Source organism: Numenius arquata, unplaced genomic scaffold (assembly GCF_964106895.1).
Source record: "Numenius arquata unplaced genomic scaffold, bNumArq3.hap1.1 HAP1_SCAFFOLD_1527, whole genome shotgun sequence".
Taxonomy (NCBI): Eukaryota; Metazoa; Chordata; class Aves; order Charadriiformes; family Scolopacidae; genus Numenius; species Numenius arquata.
This window is the reverse complement of record NW_027415272.1, coordinates 242-16495: the sequence shown is the minus strand read 5'-3', so window position 1 is coordinate 16495 and position 16254 is coordinate 242. Positions and strand designations below refer to the sequence as shown.

At 65.4% G+C, this 16254-nt stretch overlaps 1 protein-coding gene across 1 annotated transcript; it reads left to right on the top strand.

The window, feature by feature from the left end:
* Nucleotides 1-664: 664 nt before the first annotated feature.
* NEURL4 (neuralized E3 ubiquitin protein ligase 4) lies at nt 665-16017 on the top strand (the record flags this gene model as incomplete). Its single annotated transcript, XM_074167593.1, is given in 20 exon segments — nt 665-745; nt 1886-2070; nt 3224-3335; nt 3754-3842; nt 4732-4804; nt 5450-5738; nt 6384-6565; nt 7369-7454; nt 7556-7718; nt 8177-8381; nt 9574-9650; nt 9760-9838; nt 10558-10727; nt 11745-11873; nt 12470-12615; nt 13445-13660; nt 14235-14333; nt 15015-15071; nt 15879-15926; nt 15928-16017. Coding segments are annotated over 20 exon segments (2576 nt in total), but the record flags the coding sequence as incomplete, so codon positions are not given.
* Nucleotides 16018-16254: the final 237 nt, after the last annotated feature.

Here is a 16254-nt window from a genome sequence, read left to right as displayed (position 1 = left end):
GGAGCCTGCCCGGTGAGTTTTGGGGGGGCAGGGGGTTTCGGGGTGATGGGGGGGGTATTTGGGGGGCGATGGGGGAGTTGGGGGGGTATTTGGGGGGGGAATGGGTCTTGGGGGGGGTATTTGGGGGGCGATGGGGGAGTTGGGGGGGTATTTGGGGGGGGAATGGGTCTTGGGGGGGGTATTTGGGGGGCGATGGGGGAGTTGGGGGGGTATTTGGGGGGGGAATGGGTCTTGGGGGGGAATGGGTCTTTGGGGGGCGATGGGAGGGTATTTGGGGGGGAATGGGGCAATGGGGGGGTATTTGGGGGGGAATGGGGCGATGGGGGGGTCTTTGGGGGCGATGGTGAGGCATTTGGGGGGGTATTTAGTGGGCTGTGAGGGGTTGGGGGGGTATTTGGGGGGTGATGGGGGAGTTGGGGGGTATTTGGGGGGGAATGGGGCGATGGCGGGGTATTTGGGGGGCGATGGGGAGGGATTTGGGGGGGTATTTGGGGGCGATGGGAGCATTGGGGGGGGTCGGGGGGGTATTTGGGGGTGATGGGGGGCTGTGGGGGGGTATTTGGGGGCTGTAGGGGGTTGGGGGAGTATTTGGGGGGCACTGGGAGGGTCCTGGGGCCGTTACTGGGAGCACTGGTGTGACTGGTGTGTGTGTAACCCCCCCCAGCGCTCCCCCCCGCCCCGGCCCCCCCCCGGGCCCAGCCCCGCCCCGACAAGTTCCCCGACAGCCTCGACCCCCCCGAGGGCGGTGAGTGATGGGGGGCGTGGCCTGAGCCGAGGGGGCGTGGCCTGACCTAGGGGGCGGAGCTTTCCCTGCTCTCCTTTACCATAATGAATGGGGGGGCGTGTCCCTCTCCATGGGGGGCGTGGTCTCTTCGGGGTGGGGCGTGGTCTATCCAGGGGGCGTGGCCTGCCTCGGGGGGTGGAGTTTTCCCCATTGTCCTTTACCATAATGAGTAGATGGGGGGTGTGGCCTGCTTTAGGGGGCGGAGCTTTCCCCACACTCCTTTACCATAATTAAGCAGGGGAGGAGTCGGGGGGGCGTGTCCTTCTCCATGGGGGGGTGTGGTCTATCCGGGGGTGTGGCCTGCCTCGAGGGGCGGAGCTTTCCCTGCTCTCCTTTACCATAATGAATGGGGGGGCGTGTCCCTCTCCATAGGGGGCGTGGTTTCTTCGGGGTGGGGCGTGGTCTATCCAGGGGGGCGTGGCCTGCCTCGGGGGGTGGAGTTTTCCCCATTGTCCTTTACCATAATGAGTAGATGGGGGGCGTGGCCTGCTCGGGGGGGTGTGGCCTGCTCTAGGGGGCGGAGCTTTCCCCACACTCCTTTACCATAATTAAGCAGGGGAGGGGTCGGGGGGGCGTGTCCTTCTCCATGGGGGGGTGTGGTCTATCCGGGGGTGTGGCCTGCCTCGAGGGGCGGAGCTTTCCCTGTTCTCCTTTACCATAATGAATGGGGGGGCGTGTCCCTCTCCATGGGGGGTGTGGTCTCTTTGGGGTGGGGCGTGGCCTGCTCGGGGGGGCGTGGCCTGCTCTAGGGGGCGGAGCTTTCCCCACACTCCTTTACCATAATTAAGCAGGGGAGGGGTTGGGGGGGCGTGTCCTTCTCCATGGGGGGGGGTGTGGTCTATCGGGGGGGCGTGGCCTGCCTCAGGGGGTGGAGTTTTCCCCACTGTTCTTTACCATAATGAGTAGATGGGGGGCGTGGCCTCTCCGGGGGGGCGTGGCCTGCTCTAGGGGGCGGGGCTTTCCCTGCTCTGCTTTACCATAAGGAATAGACGGGGGGTGTTTGGGTGGGTTTTGGGGGTGCGTGACCCCTCCTGGGGAGGGGGGCGTGTCCTTTCCGGGAGGGGGCGTGGCTTGATTGACCCCGCCCCCCTCCCCCCCAAGGCGCGGCGTGGGCGGGTCCCGGGGCGGCGCTGTCCAATGAGGCGCTGCTCTTCCACGAGAAGTGCGGGGCCCTCATCAAGCTGAGCAACGGGCACAAGACGGCCGAGCGCCGCCGGCCCCTCGACGAGTTCAACAACGGCGTCGTCCTCACCAACCGGCCCCTGCGCGACGGGGAGATGTTCGAGGTGACCCGGGGGGGGGGCTTAAGGGATCTTGGGGGTCCTGAGAGGAGTTTTGGGGCCCTTTAGGGGTGCTGGGGGGTGGTCTTAGGTGCCTGGGAGGGGTCCTGGGGGCCTTTAGGAATCCTGGGGGGGGTCTTGGCGGTCCTGGGAGGAGTTTTGGGGCCTTTTAGGGGTGCTGGGAAGGGTCCTGGGGGCTTTTAGGGATCCTTGGGGGGGTCTTGGGGGTCCTGGGAGGAGTTTTGGGGCCCTTTAGGGGTGCTGTGGGGGGTCCTGGGGGCTTTTAGGGAAACTGGAGGGGGTCTTGGGGGTCCTGGGAGGAGTTTTGGGGCCTTTTAGGGGTGCTGGGAGGGGTCCTGGGGGCTTTTAGGGATCCTTGGGGGTCCTGGCAGGAGTTTTGGGGGCTTTTAGGGATCCTTGGGGGTCCTGGGAGGAGTTTTGGGGCCCTTTAGGGGTGCTGGGGGGTGGTCTTAGGTGCCTGGGAGGGGTCCTGGGGGCCTTTAGGGATCCTGGGGGGGGTCTTGAGGGTCCTGGGAGGAGTTTTGGGGCCCTTTGGGGGTGCTGGGAGGGGTCCTGGGGGCTTTTAGGGATCCTTCGGGGGGTCTTGGGGGTCCTGGGAGGAGTTTTGGGGCCTTTTAGGGGTGCTGGGGGGGGTCCTGGGGGCCTTTAGGGGTCCTGGGGGCGTCTTGGGGGTCCTGGATGGGCCACAGAGGCCCTTTAGGGATCCTGGAAGGGTTTTGGGAGGGGTGTCGGGGCCTTTTGGGGGTCCTGGGTGAGGTCCTGGGAGGGGTTTTGGGGGTCCTGGGGGCCTTTAGGGATCCTGGGGTGGCTTTGGGGGGATCTTGGGGGCCTTTTTGGGGTGCTGGGGAAGAGGGTTGTGGGGGGTGTTGGGGGGCCTTAGAAGGGCCTTGTAGGGACTTGGGGGAGTCCCTGGGGGGGGTTGAGGGGCGCTCTGTGTTTGGGGGGGGGTTGGACTTTGGGGGAGGGGGGGGGAACCTGGGGGTGTCTTGGGGACATTTTCGGGGGGCTATAGCTTATAAGGGATGCTGTGGGGGCACAGGGGGGTGTTGGGAGGTCCTGGGGGGCTTTGGGGGTGCCCGGGGGGGGGGTTGTGGGTGCCCTGACACCCCCCCCCCCTTTCCTCCCCCGTCCCCCCCAGATCCGTATCGACAAACTGGTGGACAAATGGTCGGGGTCCATCGAAATCGGGGTGACGGCCCATAACCCCAACAGCCTGGAGTACCCCGCCACCATGACCAACCTCCGCTCAGGTGGGGCCCCCCCCAAATTCCTGGGGACCCCCCCGATATCAGGGTCCCCCCCCAGAAGTCGGGGTAACCCCCGAGACCCCCATAAGTAGAGCTGGGGCTCCCCAGAAACCCTTGGAAAAGGGGTGGCGGGAGTTCCCCAGGCTCCTGGCTCCCTTCAGAGGGAGGGGGTGGGGGCCGCCCCAAATTCCCGGGGACCCCCCCAATATTAGGGTTCCCCCCCCCAGAAGTCGGGGTCCCTCCTTAAGACCCCTAAAATTGGAGCTGGGTCTCCCCAGAAAAGGGGTGGGGGGGGTTCCCCTGATGCCTGAGCGCGCCCCGGTCCCCCCCAGACACCTGGGTCCCCTCAGAGGGGGGGTGGGGACCCCCCAGATATTGGGGTCCCCCCAAAGACCCCCCCGAATGTGTGTGTGTCCCCCAGGGACCATCATGATGAGCGGCTGCGGGATCCTGACCAACGGGAAGGGGACGAGGCGCGAGTACTGCGAGTTCAGCCTCGACGAGCTGCAGGTGACCCCCCCAGACCTCCGCCCCCCCGGGGGCCCCCCAAAATCTAGGGGACCCCCCCCAAACCCCTGCTGGGACCCCAAAATCCACCCCGACCCCCAAAACACCCCCAGGACCCCCCCCAAACCCACCCGCAGCCTCCAAAAGTTCGGAATAACCCACAGGGTCTGCCAAAATTGGGGGTAACCCCCCCCCCCGGAACCCCCCTGAACCCCTCTCTGGGGGCCCCCCAAAATCGAGGGGAACCCCCTGGAACCCCAAAATCCCCCCTGACTCCCAACCTCCCCCCAGGACCCCCCCAAATCCCTCTAGGACCTTCCCAAACCCACCTGGAGCCTTCCAAAACTGGGAGTTACTCCACCCCCGAGGGACCCCTCAAAATTAGGGGATCCCCCCCCGAAGTCCCCTCCGGGGGCCCCCCCAAAATCGAGGGGACCCCCCGCCAAACCCCTCCTGGGACCCCAAAATCCCCCTCCAACCCCTAAACTTCCCTCCCCCCCCCCCCGCCCCCCAAAATCTCCCCCTGCCCCCATTGTCTCCTGTAGGGTTTTGGGGGGGTCCCATCGCTGCCCCCCCCTTTATTGTACCCCCCCCCCCCCGTGTCCCCAGTGTGCCTGTAGGGATTTGGGGGGGGAGGGGTCCCCACTGTCTGTGTTCCCCCCCCGGACCCCCAAAATCCCCCCCCCCCCCCCTTTGATGTCCCTCATTGTCCCCTGTAGGGTTTTGGGGGGCGGGGGGTGTCCCACTGATGCTCTTCCCCCCCTCCCCCAAACCCCTTGGGGACACCCCGGAGGGGGGGGCACATGGGGAGGTCCCCCAGATTTGGAGGGGGGGGGCTTGTTGCCAGCTCTGTCCCCCCCCCCCCGTGTGTCACACACACCGCCCCCCCCAGGAAGGGGACCACATCGGCCTGACCCGAAAAGCCAACAACGCCCTTCACTTCTACATCAACGGCATCGACCAAGGTGGGGACACGGGGACAAGGGGGGGGACACCCCCCCTGGGGACACCCCACAACCCCACCTTCCCCCGAGGTCCCCAAGTGGAGACGCTGGGGGTGGGAGGGGGCCTGGGGACACCGAGGTGGCCCTTGGGGACGTCTCCATCCATGAGGTGGCCCTTGGGGACGTCTCCATCCATAGGTTGTCCGCAACGTTAACCCCTCGTGAGTTTGAGGGGATGTCCCCATCCGTGAGGTCGCTCTTAGGGATGTCATTGTCCACGGGGTGGCCTTTGGGGACGTCTCCATCCGTGGGGTGGCCCCAATGTTGATGGACCATGACCTTGAGGAACCCCAAGGTGGTTCTTGAGGACGTCCCAGTCCACAAGGTGTCCCCAAATTGGCCTCCCATGACCTTAAGGAGACACAAGGGACCCCAAGGTGGCTCCTGGGGATGTCCCCATCCATGAGGTGGCTCTTGGAGACATCTCCATCCATGGGTTGCCCCCAAGGTCGATGGACCATGACCTTGAGGAACCTCAAAGTGGCTCTTGGTGATGTCCCCATCCACGGGGTGTCCCCAAATTGGCCTCCCATAACCTTGAGGGGCCATGGGTGTCCCCAAGGTGACATCGGTGACCTCCCTGTCCCCCATCCCCATCCCCCCCAGGGGTGGCAACGACCTTGACCCCACTGGTGGTCTACGGGGTGGTGGACCTCTACGGGATGGCGGTGAAGGTCACCATCGTCCACAACCACAACCACAGCGACCGCCTACGCCGCAACAACGCCATCCTGCGGGCCTTGTCACCCGAGGGTGGCCGCCGTCCCCCCGTGTCACCTCAGCCACCCGCTGGGCCACCGACAGGGCCACCACCCCCACCCCGGCTCCTCTTCCACCCCAACTGCGGGCAGAAGGCGGCCGTGGTCAACGAGGGACGGACGGCGCTGAGGCCACAGTGAGTGACACTTGGGGACACAGGGGGGACTTGGGGATGTGGTGGGGGCGTGGAGGGAACAGGGACAAGGGAGGTGAGATGGGTGTGGTGGTCACAGAGTGGCCACGTCCCCATGCCTGATGTCCCCATTGATGAGGGTCCACATTGATGAGGTGTCCAGGTGTCCCCAACTCCGGTGTCCCTGTTGACGTGATGTTCTCGTTGACACGATGTCCCCAACCCTGGTGTCCCCATTGATCTGGTGTCCATGTGTTCCCATCCCTGGTGCCCCCCTCGATGTGATGTCCCCAACCCTGGTGTTCCCATCCTTGATGTCCCCATTGACGTGGTATCCAAGTGTCCCCATCCCTGCTGTCCCTGTTGACGTGGTGTCCAGGTGTCCCCAACCCTGGTGTCCCCCTTGTGATGTCTCCAACTCTGGTGTCCCTGTTGATGTCATGTCCATGCATTTCTGCTGACGTGGTGTTCTCATCCCTGGTGTCCTGGTTGATGTGGTGTCCCCAACCTTGGTGGCCCGTTCATTTGATGTCTCCCTTGGCATGGTGTCCCCAACCCTGATGTCCCCGTTGACATACCACACCTCTGGTGACACGGGGTTCCTTGTGGTGACACGAATGTCCCCCCCGTGTCCCCATGTGTCCCCAGCGCCACGGACGACTTCAACCATGGGGTGGTGCTAAGCGCCCGGGCCCTGAGGGACAACGAGCTCTTCCAGGTCCGCATCGACAAGATGGTGGACAAGTGGGCGGGGTCCATCGAGATTGGGGTCACCACCCACAACCCCGCCTACCTCCAGCTGCCCTCCACTATGACCAACCTGCGCTCAGGTGGGTCCTCGATGTCACCATGAGGTTCCTCAACATCTCCATGGGGTTTCCAGGGCGTCATCAACATCTCTGGGGTTCCTGGGGGGTATCCCATATTTCCATGGGGTTCCCATGGGGTCTTCAACATCTTCACGAGGTTGCTGTGGGATCTCCAATATCTCAGTGGGGTCCCCAATATCTCCATGGGGTTCCTCAGCATCTCCATGGGGTCTCTGTGAGGTTCCGAACATCTCCATGGGGTTCCTGTGGGGTCTCTGATGTCCCCACGGAGTCTCCATCATCTTCATGGGGTTTCTGGGGGGTCTCCAGCATTTCCATGGGGTTCCTCCATGGGGTTTCCATTTGGTCCTCAACATCTCCATGAGATTCCTCAACATCTCCGTGGGGTCCCCAACTCCACCATGGAGTCCCCAGTGTCCCCACAGAGTCAATACTTGTCCGCAGGCCACCTCAAGCCACCCTAGGATGTCCTTGAGGTGCCCTCAAAGCATCTTCAACCACTCCAAAGTGTCCCCCAACCCTGCCGAAAGCCACCCCTGGTGTCCCCAGCCTCCCCACCCCCCCCGCTGTCCCCAGGTCCCTCAAACCCACCTCCTGATGTCACCAGGATGTCCCCAGCCACTTCTGCATGTCCCCAAGACATCTTGAACCATCCCTGGACGTCTTTGAGGTGCCCTCAGACCAGCTCAAGCCACCCCGAGGTGTCCCTAGGATGTCCCCAACCCCTCCATCCCCTCTGTGGCTGATGTCCTCTCCGTGGCTGATGGTGTTCCCAACCCCTTGTGTCCCCTTTGTCCCCTCAGGCACCTGGATGATGACGGGCAACGGGGTGATGCACAACGGCACCACTGTCCTGGACGAGTATGGCCACAACCTGGACCGCCTCAAGGTTGGGGACAACCCCCAGGGACAAGGGGACAACCCAAACCACCTGGTTGATGTCCTCCTGAGGTGACACACACGTGTGTGTGTGTGTGTGTCCTTTCCCAGGCTGGGGACACGGTGGGGGTGGTGCGGAGGGACGATGGGACCCTCCACTTCTTCGTCAATGGGGTGGCCCAAGGACCCGCCGCCTGGAATGTCCCCCCCAACGTCTATGCTGTGGTGGACCTCTATGGCCAGGCCGCCCAGGCCACCATCGTGGAGGATGGGGGTGAGCTACTGGGGGACACTGGGAAAGTTGGGGACACCTGGGGAAGTTGGAAGTGGAGGGTTTTGGCGGGGTTTGGGGACATCAGGGGGTGGGTTTGAGGGACCTGGGGACATCTGAGGTGGGTTTGACGGTGTTGGGGACATCAGGGGTGGGTTCAGGGAGGTTGGGGACATCTGGGGTGGGTTGGGGATATCAGGGGTCCTTGGGGACATCAGGAGGTGGGATTGGGGACATCAGGGGATGGGTTTAGGGGGGTTGGGGACATCTGGGGTGGGTTTGAGGGACCTGAGGACATCAGGGGTGGAGTTTGGGGGCTTGGGGATACCAGAGTGGTGGCTTTGGGGATATTGGGGGCCACCAACCTACTGGGCCACACAGTGGGGGGCCACCACCGGACCTGGGGTTGTCCCAACCCCCTAACCTTGGGGTTCCCGGTTGGTGTCCCCTGCCCTATCCAGAGGTGACATCGGTGACGGGTGATGGGTCAGAAGGTGACACCCCGGTGTCCCCCGAGAGTTGTCCCCCGTCCCCGGGGGGTTCCCCCAGTGACCTTCGCTTCCACCGCCTCCACGGCACCAACGCTGTCATCACCAACGGGGGACGCACCGCCCTGCGCCAGAACTGCCGCTCCGAGTTCAACGATGCCATCGTCATCTCCAACCGGTCAGGGGGCACCCCAAAACCCTCCCCCCGAACCCCAAAATCCTCCGTCCTCACCCCAAAAATCCAACCATGGCCCCCAAAATCCATGTTCTACCTCAGAACCCAACCATGACCCCGAAACCCAACCATGGGTGTTCTACCGCCATCCTTGTGTTGAGTTCAGTGGTGGCATCATCATATCCAATGGGTCAGGGGACCCCAAAAACCTCCATCCTCACCCCAAAAAGCCAACCCTGGGCCCCAAAATCCCATCTTCTACCCCAAAATCCAACCCTGGGCTCCAGAACCTTCTCTTCTACCCAAAACCCAACTACGGACGTTCTACCACTATCCTGGAGACCACCTTCTCCGGGGTCGATGATGCCATCGTGATCTTCAATGGGTCAGGGAACCCCAAAACCCTCCCCTCGAACCCCAAAATCCTGCATCCTCACTCCAAAAACCCAACCCTGGGCCTCAAAAACCCAACGGTGGCCCCCAAAATCCATGTTCTACCTCAGAACCCGACCATGGATGTTCTACCACGATCCCGATGTTCCTTGAGTTCAATGACAGCGTCTTTGGGTTCGATGACATCATCGTCATCTCCAATGGGTCAGGGGACCCAAAAACTCTCCCCCCGAACCGCAAAATCCTCCATCCTCACCCCAAAAACCTAATGATGGGCCCCAAAATCCATGTTCTATCTCAAAACCCAACCGTGGGCCCCAAAAACCTCCTCCTGAACCCCCCCTCCCCCCCATGTGTCCCCCACTGCCTTTTTTTGGGGTGTCCCCCTCTTGTCCCCTCTCATGTCCCCCCCACAAAGTGTCCACCCTCCCCGTGTCCCCCCCAAGGGACCCCGCCCCCATTTTTGGGGTGACCCCCCAATGTCCCCCCCCCCTTCCTTCCCCATGTCTTTGCCCCCTCATTTTTTGGGGTGACCCCCTCCAAAATGACCCTCCCGCGTCCACTCCCTGTGTGTCCCCCCCCCCATTTTTGGGGTGACACCCCCTCTCTGTCCCTCCCCCTTTTCAGGGTGATCCCCCCAAATGACCCCCCCCATTTTTGGGTGTCCCCCCTCATTTTTTCAGAGTGACCCCCCCCATTTTTTGGGCCATTTTTTTGAGTGGGTGTCCACCCCCTCCAGTTTTTGGGGTGTCCCCCCCAATTTGGGGGGTGAACCCCCCTTTTACCCCCCTCCCCTCCCCAGGGCGCTGAGGGACGGGGAGCTCTTCGAGATCGTCATCCAGAAGATGGTGGACCGTTGGTCGGGCTCCATCGAGGCCGGTGAGAGAGGACATTGGGGACATTGGGGGGGTCCCCAAGGGTCGCCCCCTCATCTGTCACCCCCCCACCGTGTCCCCTGTCACCCCTCTCTTTGTTGTCCCCCCCCCAGGGGTCACCGCCATCCGCCCCGAGGACCTGGAGTTCCCCAACACCATGACGGACATCGACTACGACACCTGGATGCTGAGGTGAGGGGACGCCGGGGTCACCTGGGGCCACCTGGGGCCCCCCCAGGGCCACCTGGGTCCCCAAGGGGCTGGGTTGGACCACCAGGTTCCTCAAGGAACCCCTTGGAGATCCTGGTCCCCAAGGGGCCACCTCGGTCACCAAGGGGCCACCAGGGTGACCTGCCCCCTGGGCCACCATGTCTGTCCCCAGGGTGTCCTCCTCCTTGGTGTCCCCATCCCCTGGCCTTCCCTGGTGGTGTTCCCACGGTGTCCCCAAGGGACCCTGGACCACCCCAGCTCTCCATGGAGCACCTTCATGATGCCAGCATGGGATCCAACGTTCCCCATTGGTGTGCCGGTGTCCCCATGGTGTCCCACTCCCTTGGCCCCCTCGGTGGTGTCCCCAAGGTGTCCCCATGTCTCCAGGAGACTCTGGACCACCTTCACGGTGCCAACACGGGGTCCCACGTCCCCCCTTGGTGTCCCCTTGCTCCTGCCATGGTGTCCCCGTGGTCTCCCCATGGTGTCCCGTCCCCTGAGGGTGTCCCCTCACCCCCTGGCCATGTCCCCACGGTGTCCCCATGTCTCCAGGAGACTCTGGATCACCTTCATGGTGCCAACACGGGGTCCCACGTCCCCTCTTGGTGTCCCCTTGCTCCTGCCACGGTGTCCCTGTGGTGTCCCTATCCCCTGGCCTTCCCCGGTGGTGTCCCCACGGTGTCCCCACGGTGTCCCCGCAGCGGCACGGCCATCATGCAGGACGGGAACACGCTGAGGAACAACTACGGGTGCGACCTGGACTCGCTGGGGACGGGGTCGCGCATCGGGATGATGAGGACGGCCAGGGGCGACCTGCGCTACTTCATCAACGGCCACGACCAGGGGGTGGCCTGCTCCGGGCTGCCCGCCGGTGAGGGGACAACGGGGGGGGGGACATGGGGGATACCCCAGGGACACGGGGACACGGGGATGGGGACATGGAAGAGGACGTTTGGACGTGGGGACACGGGGATGGGGACATGGAAGAGGACATTTGGACACGGGGATGGGGACATGGGGATGGGGACATGGAAGAGGACGTTTGGATGTGGGGATGGAGATATGGAAGAGGAGACTTAGACATGGGGACACGGGGATGGGGACATGGAAGAGGACGTTTGGGGACGTGGAAGAGGACGTTTGGACACGGGGATGGGGACGTGGAAGAGGACGTTTGGACGTGGACACGGGGACGTGGGCATGGGGATGGGGGCATGGAAGAGGACGTTTGGACATGGGGACATGGAGGGGGACACGGGGACGTGGGGACACTGTGATGAGGTCACGGTGGGTGACAAGGGGGGGGATTGGTGGCCCCTGGCCCCTATTGCGGGGGGGGGGGGGGGTGTTGGTGGCCCCCGTGGGAGGGTTAGTGGCCCCACTGAGGCGTCACTGTCCCCTCAGATGTGTACGTGCTGGTGGCCCCTGTTCCCCGTGAGGGGGTTGGTGGCCCCTGGGGGGGGTTGGTGGCCTCTGAAGGGGGTCAGTGGTCCGCGGGGGGGGTAGGGGGATTGGTGGCCCACATGGGGGGGGTTGGTAGCCCCACTGAGGTGTCCCTGTCCCCGCAGAGGTGTAGGTGGTGGTGGTGGCCCCTTGTCCCCATGGGGTTGGTGGTGGCCTGTTGTCCCCCTGGGGGGCCCGTGGCCCACAGCGGGGGGGTCGGTGGCCCTCATGGGGGGGTTGGTGGCCCCCCTGAAGGTGTCCCTGTCCCCACAGAGGTGTAGGCGGTGGTGGCCCGTGGTCCTCATGAGGGGGTCGGTGGCCCGTGTGGGGGGTCGGTGGCCCCCATGAGGGGGATGGGATGGGTTGGTGGCCCGTGGGATGGGTTGGTGGCCCCCGTGGGGGGGGGTCAGTGGCCCCCCCCCCGAAGGTGTCCCTGTCCCCGCAGAGGTGTACGCGGTGGTGGACCTCTATGGGCAGTGTGTCCAGGTGTCCCTCACGGGGGCCACCGGCCCGGCCGACAACAGCCTGGCCCCCGGGGGGGCCCCTGAGAAGGCCTGTCCCCTCCCCTCCCCAGGTAGGGGACAGCGGGGGGGGAGGGTGGGTTGGGGTGGGGGGACAAGGGGGGGGGGGGTGGCACCGGTGGCCCCCAGGGATGTGGGGGGGTCAATGGAGTGGTCACCCCCCGCCATGGGACCCTCCCCATGTGACGTGTCCCCCCCCCGCCATGGGATGTGACACCCCCCCACGTGTCCCCCCCTCCCTCTCCGTGTGACACCCCCACCCGTGACATCTGTGTGTGTGTTGTTCCCCCCCCCCTTCCCTGTGTCCCCCTTGGCCACGCCCCCTTGGCCACGCCCCCTTTGACCACACCCCTTTGCCCCCCCCTTCCCCCCCCCATGACCCCTCCCCTTCTCCAGGGCCCTGTCATTGTCCCTGCCCCGCCCCCCCTTGGTGCTAACTCCTGTTGTGGCCACGCCCCCAATGCCACGCCCCTTTGACCACACCCCACCCTTGGCCACGCCCCCCTCCCTTGTGACCCCTCCCCTTCCCCCAGGCCACGTCTCCCCTCACCCCTTGGTACCAACCCCCCTGGTGGCCACGCCCCCCCTTATGCCACGCCCCCCTTGGCCACGCCCCCACCCCCGCTGACCACGCCCCTTCTCCCCGCAGCCCCCGGCCCCTGCCAGCGCTTCCACGGCCGCTGCGGCCAGAACGTGGCCCTGGGGGCCGAGGGGCTGGGGGCCGCCCGCGTGGCCGGCTACTGCCACGGCCTGGTCTTCAGCCGCTCCCACCTCCGGCCCGGAGAGCTCTTCGAGGTGGGCGGGGCCTACGGGGGACACGCCCACTGGGGGGGTGGGGTCATCCATGGAGGGGTGGGGTTTGGGAATGGCCACACACACACACACCCCCCCGTGGTGGGAGGGGTATAAGGGTGGGAAACAGGGTGTCTTTTTTAATAAAAGGGGGCGGGGCCTCTCGGGGACACGCCCACTTGGGGAGGGGTCACCCATGGGGGCGGGGTTTGGGAATGGCCACGCCCCCACCATGGGAAAAGGGAGGGGCCAGTGTGAGAAAGAGGAAGAAATGGTATCTGGAGCGCTGTGTCTTTAAGAAAAGGGGGTGGGGCCTCTCAGGGACACGCCCACTGGTGGGAGGGGTCACCCATGGGGGCGGGGTTTGGGAATGGCCACGCCCCCACCATGGGAAAGGGGAGGGACGGGAGCAGAGAGGTTCTGTCCCTTTAAGGAAAGGCATTGGGGCCAGAGGGGTGTGGCCCACATAAGCCACACCCCTTGAGGCCACGCCCCTTGGAGAAGCTCCACCCCCCCGGCTCCTCCCCAGCCCTTGTTTAACCCCTCATTGACCAGCAGCCAATCGAGCCATTGGGAAGGGAGAGCCCTGCCCACGGTGGGTGGAGCCTCGTGTGGCCACGCCCCCTCTTCAAGCCCCGCCCCCTGGCTGCACCCCAGCCCTGGTTTAACCCCGCGTTGCCCAGGGACAAATTGACCCGTAGGGGAGGGATGCCCCCCCCGGGAGGGGGTGGAACCTTCTGTAGCCCCTCCCCCTGGTAAACCCCGCCCCCTTCCCCTCACCCCCCAGGTAGGCCCCGCCCCCTTCCCCTCGCTTTAACCCTTCGCCCCCCAGGTGCGGATTGAGGCGCTGGACGAGCGCTGGGCGGGCTCGGTGCGGTTGGGGCTGACGGCGCTGCCCCCCGGGCAGGGCCCCCCCGGCCCCCCCGCCCTGCCCCCCACCCTCCTGGACCTCCCCGCCCCCCCCACCTGGGTGGTGGCGGGGGCCGAGGTGCGGCGCAACGGGACCCTCACCCGCCATAACTACGGCGTCTCCCTCGACCGGCTGACGGTGAGGTGGGGGGGGGTTTTGAGGGGGGGTCCTGGGGGGGTCTGGGAGGTCTTATGAGGGTTCTGGGGGTCGCTGGGGGGTCAAGGAGATCCCGGGGGGGTCAGGGAGGTCCTCGAGGGGGTCCTGGGGGGGTTCTGGGATCCTAGGGATGTCCTGGGAGGTGTCAGGGAGGTCTGATGGGGGTTCTGGGGGTCCCGGGGGGGGTCAAGGAGGTCCCGGGGGGGTCGTGGGGGGGTCAGGGAGGTTCTCGGGGGCGGTTCTGGGGGAGTTCTGGGGTCCTAGGGAGAGTCCGGGGGGGGGTCAGGGAGGTCCTCGAGGGGGCCCTGGGGTGGCCCCTGGATGGCCCTGGGGTGGGGGGATCAAGTAGGTCCCTGGGAGGTTCTTGGGGGGGTCAGGGAGGTTCTGGGGGGGTCCCTGGGGGTGTCTCGGGGGGGGGTCTCTGTGTGTCCCAGGGGTGGGTTGAGGGGGGTCGAGGAGGTCCCTGGGGGGGTGAGGGAGCTCTCTGTGGGTCCTGGGGGGATCCCTGGGGGTCCCGTGGGTCTGACGGGTGCCCCCCCCCCGTCCCCCCCCCCAGGTGGGGAACCGTCTGGGGGTGCGTCGCGGCCCCGACGACACGATGCACATCCTGGTGGACGGGGAGGACATGGGCCCCGCCGCCACCGGCGTCGCCAAGGTAACGCCCCCGTGACGTCAGCCGTGACGTCATCACCCTCCCCCTCCCCCCCACCCCGACGTAATCCCCGGTGATGTCACCCTGAATGGGGCTGTGATGTCACCAGGGGCTCCGTGAGATCACTTCCTGGTTGGGAGGGGGCGTGGCTGTGATGTCACAGGGCTCTCTGACCTCACTTCCTGTTTGGTAGGGGCTGGGTTGTGACGTCATGGGGCTCCATGACCTCACTTCCTGTTAGGGAGCAGGTCGATTATGATGTCATGGAGCTCTCTGACCTCACTTCCTGTTTGGGAGGGGCTCAGTTATGACGTCACAGGGCTCCATGATCTCACTTCCTGCCTGCGTGGAGTGTGGCTGTGATGTCACCATCTAGGAAAAGAATAATTGTGATGTCATAAGACTCTGATCTCACTTCCTGTTTGGGAGGGGGCTTGGTTGTGACGTCACGGGGCTCCATGACCTCACTTCCTGATCGGGAGGGGCTCCGTTATGACATCATGGGGCTCTGCAACCTCACTTCCTGCCAAGGGAGGAGCTTGGTTGCGACGTCACAGGGTTTTGTGACCTCACTTCCTGTTTGGGTGGGGCGGGGCTGTGATGTCACCACCTTCCTCACTCCCGGGGGGGGGGGCGGGGCTATGACATCACCCTCTGATGTCACACCCTTCCCCTCCCCCCCAGAACGCCTTCGTGGCCCTGGACCTGTACGGGCGGGTGACGGCCGTGTCCATCGTCAGCGCCGGGGGAGGGGGCGGCGAGGGGGGAGGGGGGGGCAGCGCAGACCCCTCCCCCACCCCCTCCCCCACCCCCAGCCCCTCCCCCACCGCCGGGACCCCCCTCGCCGTGAGTTTGGGTTGGGGGGGGGGGGGGGGGGGGCACTGGAAGGGCACTGGGGGGAGACTGGGAGGGGATGGAGGGGAGTGGGGGGCAACTGGGAGGGTCTGGGATGGACTGGGTGGAGACTGGGGGGCACTGGGGGGGGGTTGGAGGGGCACTGGGAGGGCCTGGGGGGAGATTGGGAGGGGATGGAGGGGACGGGGGGGAGTGGGGGGAACTGGGATGGACTGGGAGGGAGTGGGGGGGCACTGGGATGGACTGGGAGGGAGTGGGGGGCACTGGGAGGGCTCGGGGGGGCTATTGGGAGGGGACTGGGAGGGGATGGGGGGGAACTGGGAGGGAGTGGGGGGCACTGGGAGTAAGGGGCGGGCACTGGGGGGCTCGGGTGGGGCACTGGGAGGGAACTGGGGGCACTGGGAGGGTCACCATGGACCCCTCAAAGGGTCACCCCAATCCCCTGTGACCCCCCAGTCCCCCAAACACCCCCCCAGGGCCCCCCCTGACCCCCCCTGTTCCCCCCCCCCCCGCAGGGCCCCCCCCCCATTTTTGGGGTGCCCCCCAAAGCACTCCTCACTCTCCATCCCCCTCAGATCCACCTCTATGGTCCCTCCAGCCCCCCCGGGGGCCCCCAAATCCCCCTGTGCCCCCCCAAATCCCCCCCCCCCAGGGTTCCCCCTGACCCCCCCTGTCCCCCGTCCCCCCCCTCAGGGTCCCCCCACGTTTTTGGGGTGCCACGGGAAGAACATCCTCCTCTCCCAACGGGAACCGCACGGCCACCCGCGTCTCCAGCTACAACCAGGGGCTGGTGGTGGTGGGGCAGCCCCTCCCCCCCGGCCGCCTCTTCCAGGTACCGCCCCCTTCCCCCCCCGGGCAGCCAATGGGAGCCCGGCATCCCCATGATGTCATGGAAGGGGAGGGGAGGGCGGGGAGGAGGGTGGTGATGTCATAGGGGGCACAGCCAATGGGGAATCTGCGGCCCCATGAGGTCATGGAGGGGGAGGGGAGGGAAGGGTGGGGCTGGTGACGTCATAGGGGGCGGCCAATGGGAGCCCGGCATCCCCATGACGTCATGGAAGGGCAGGGG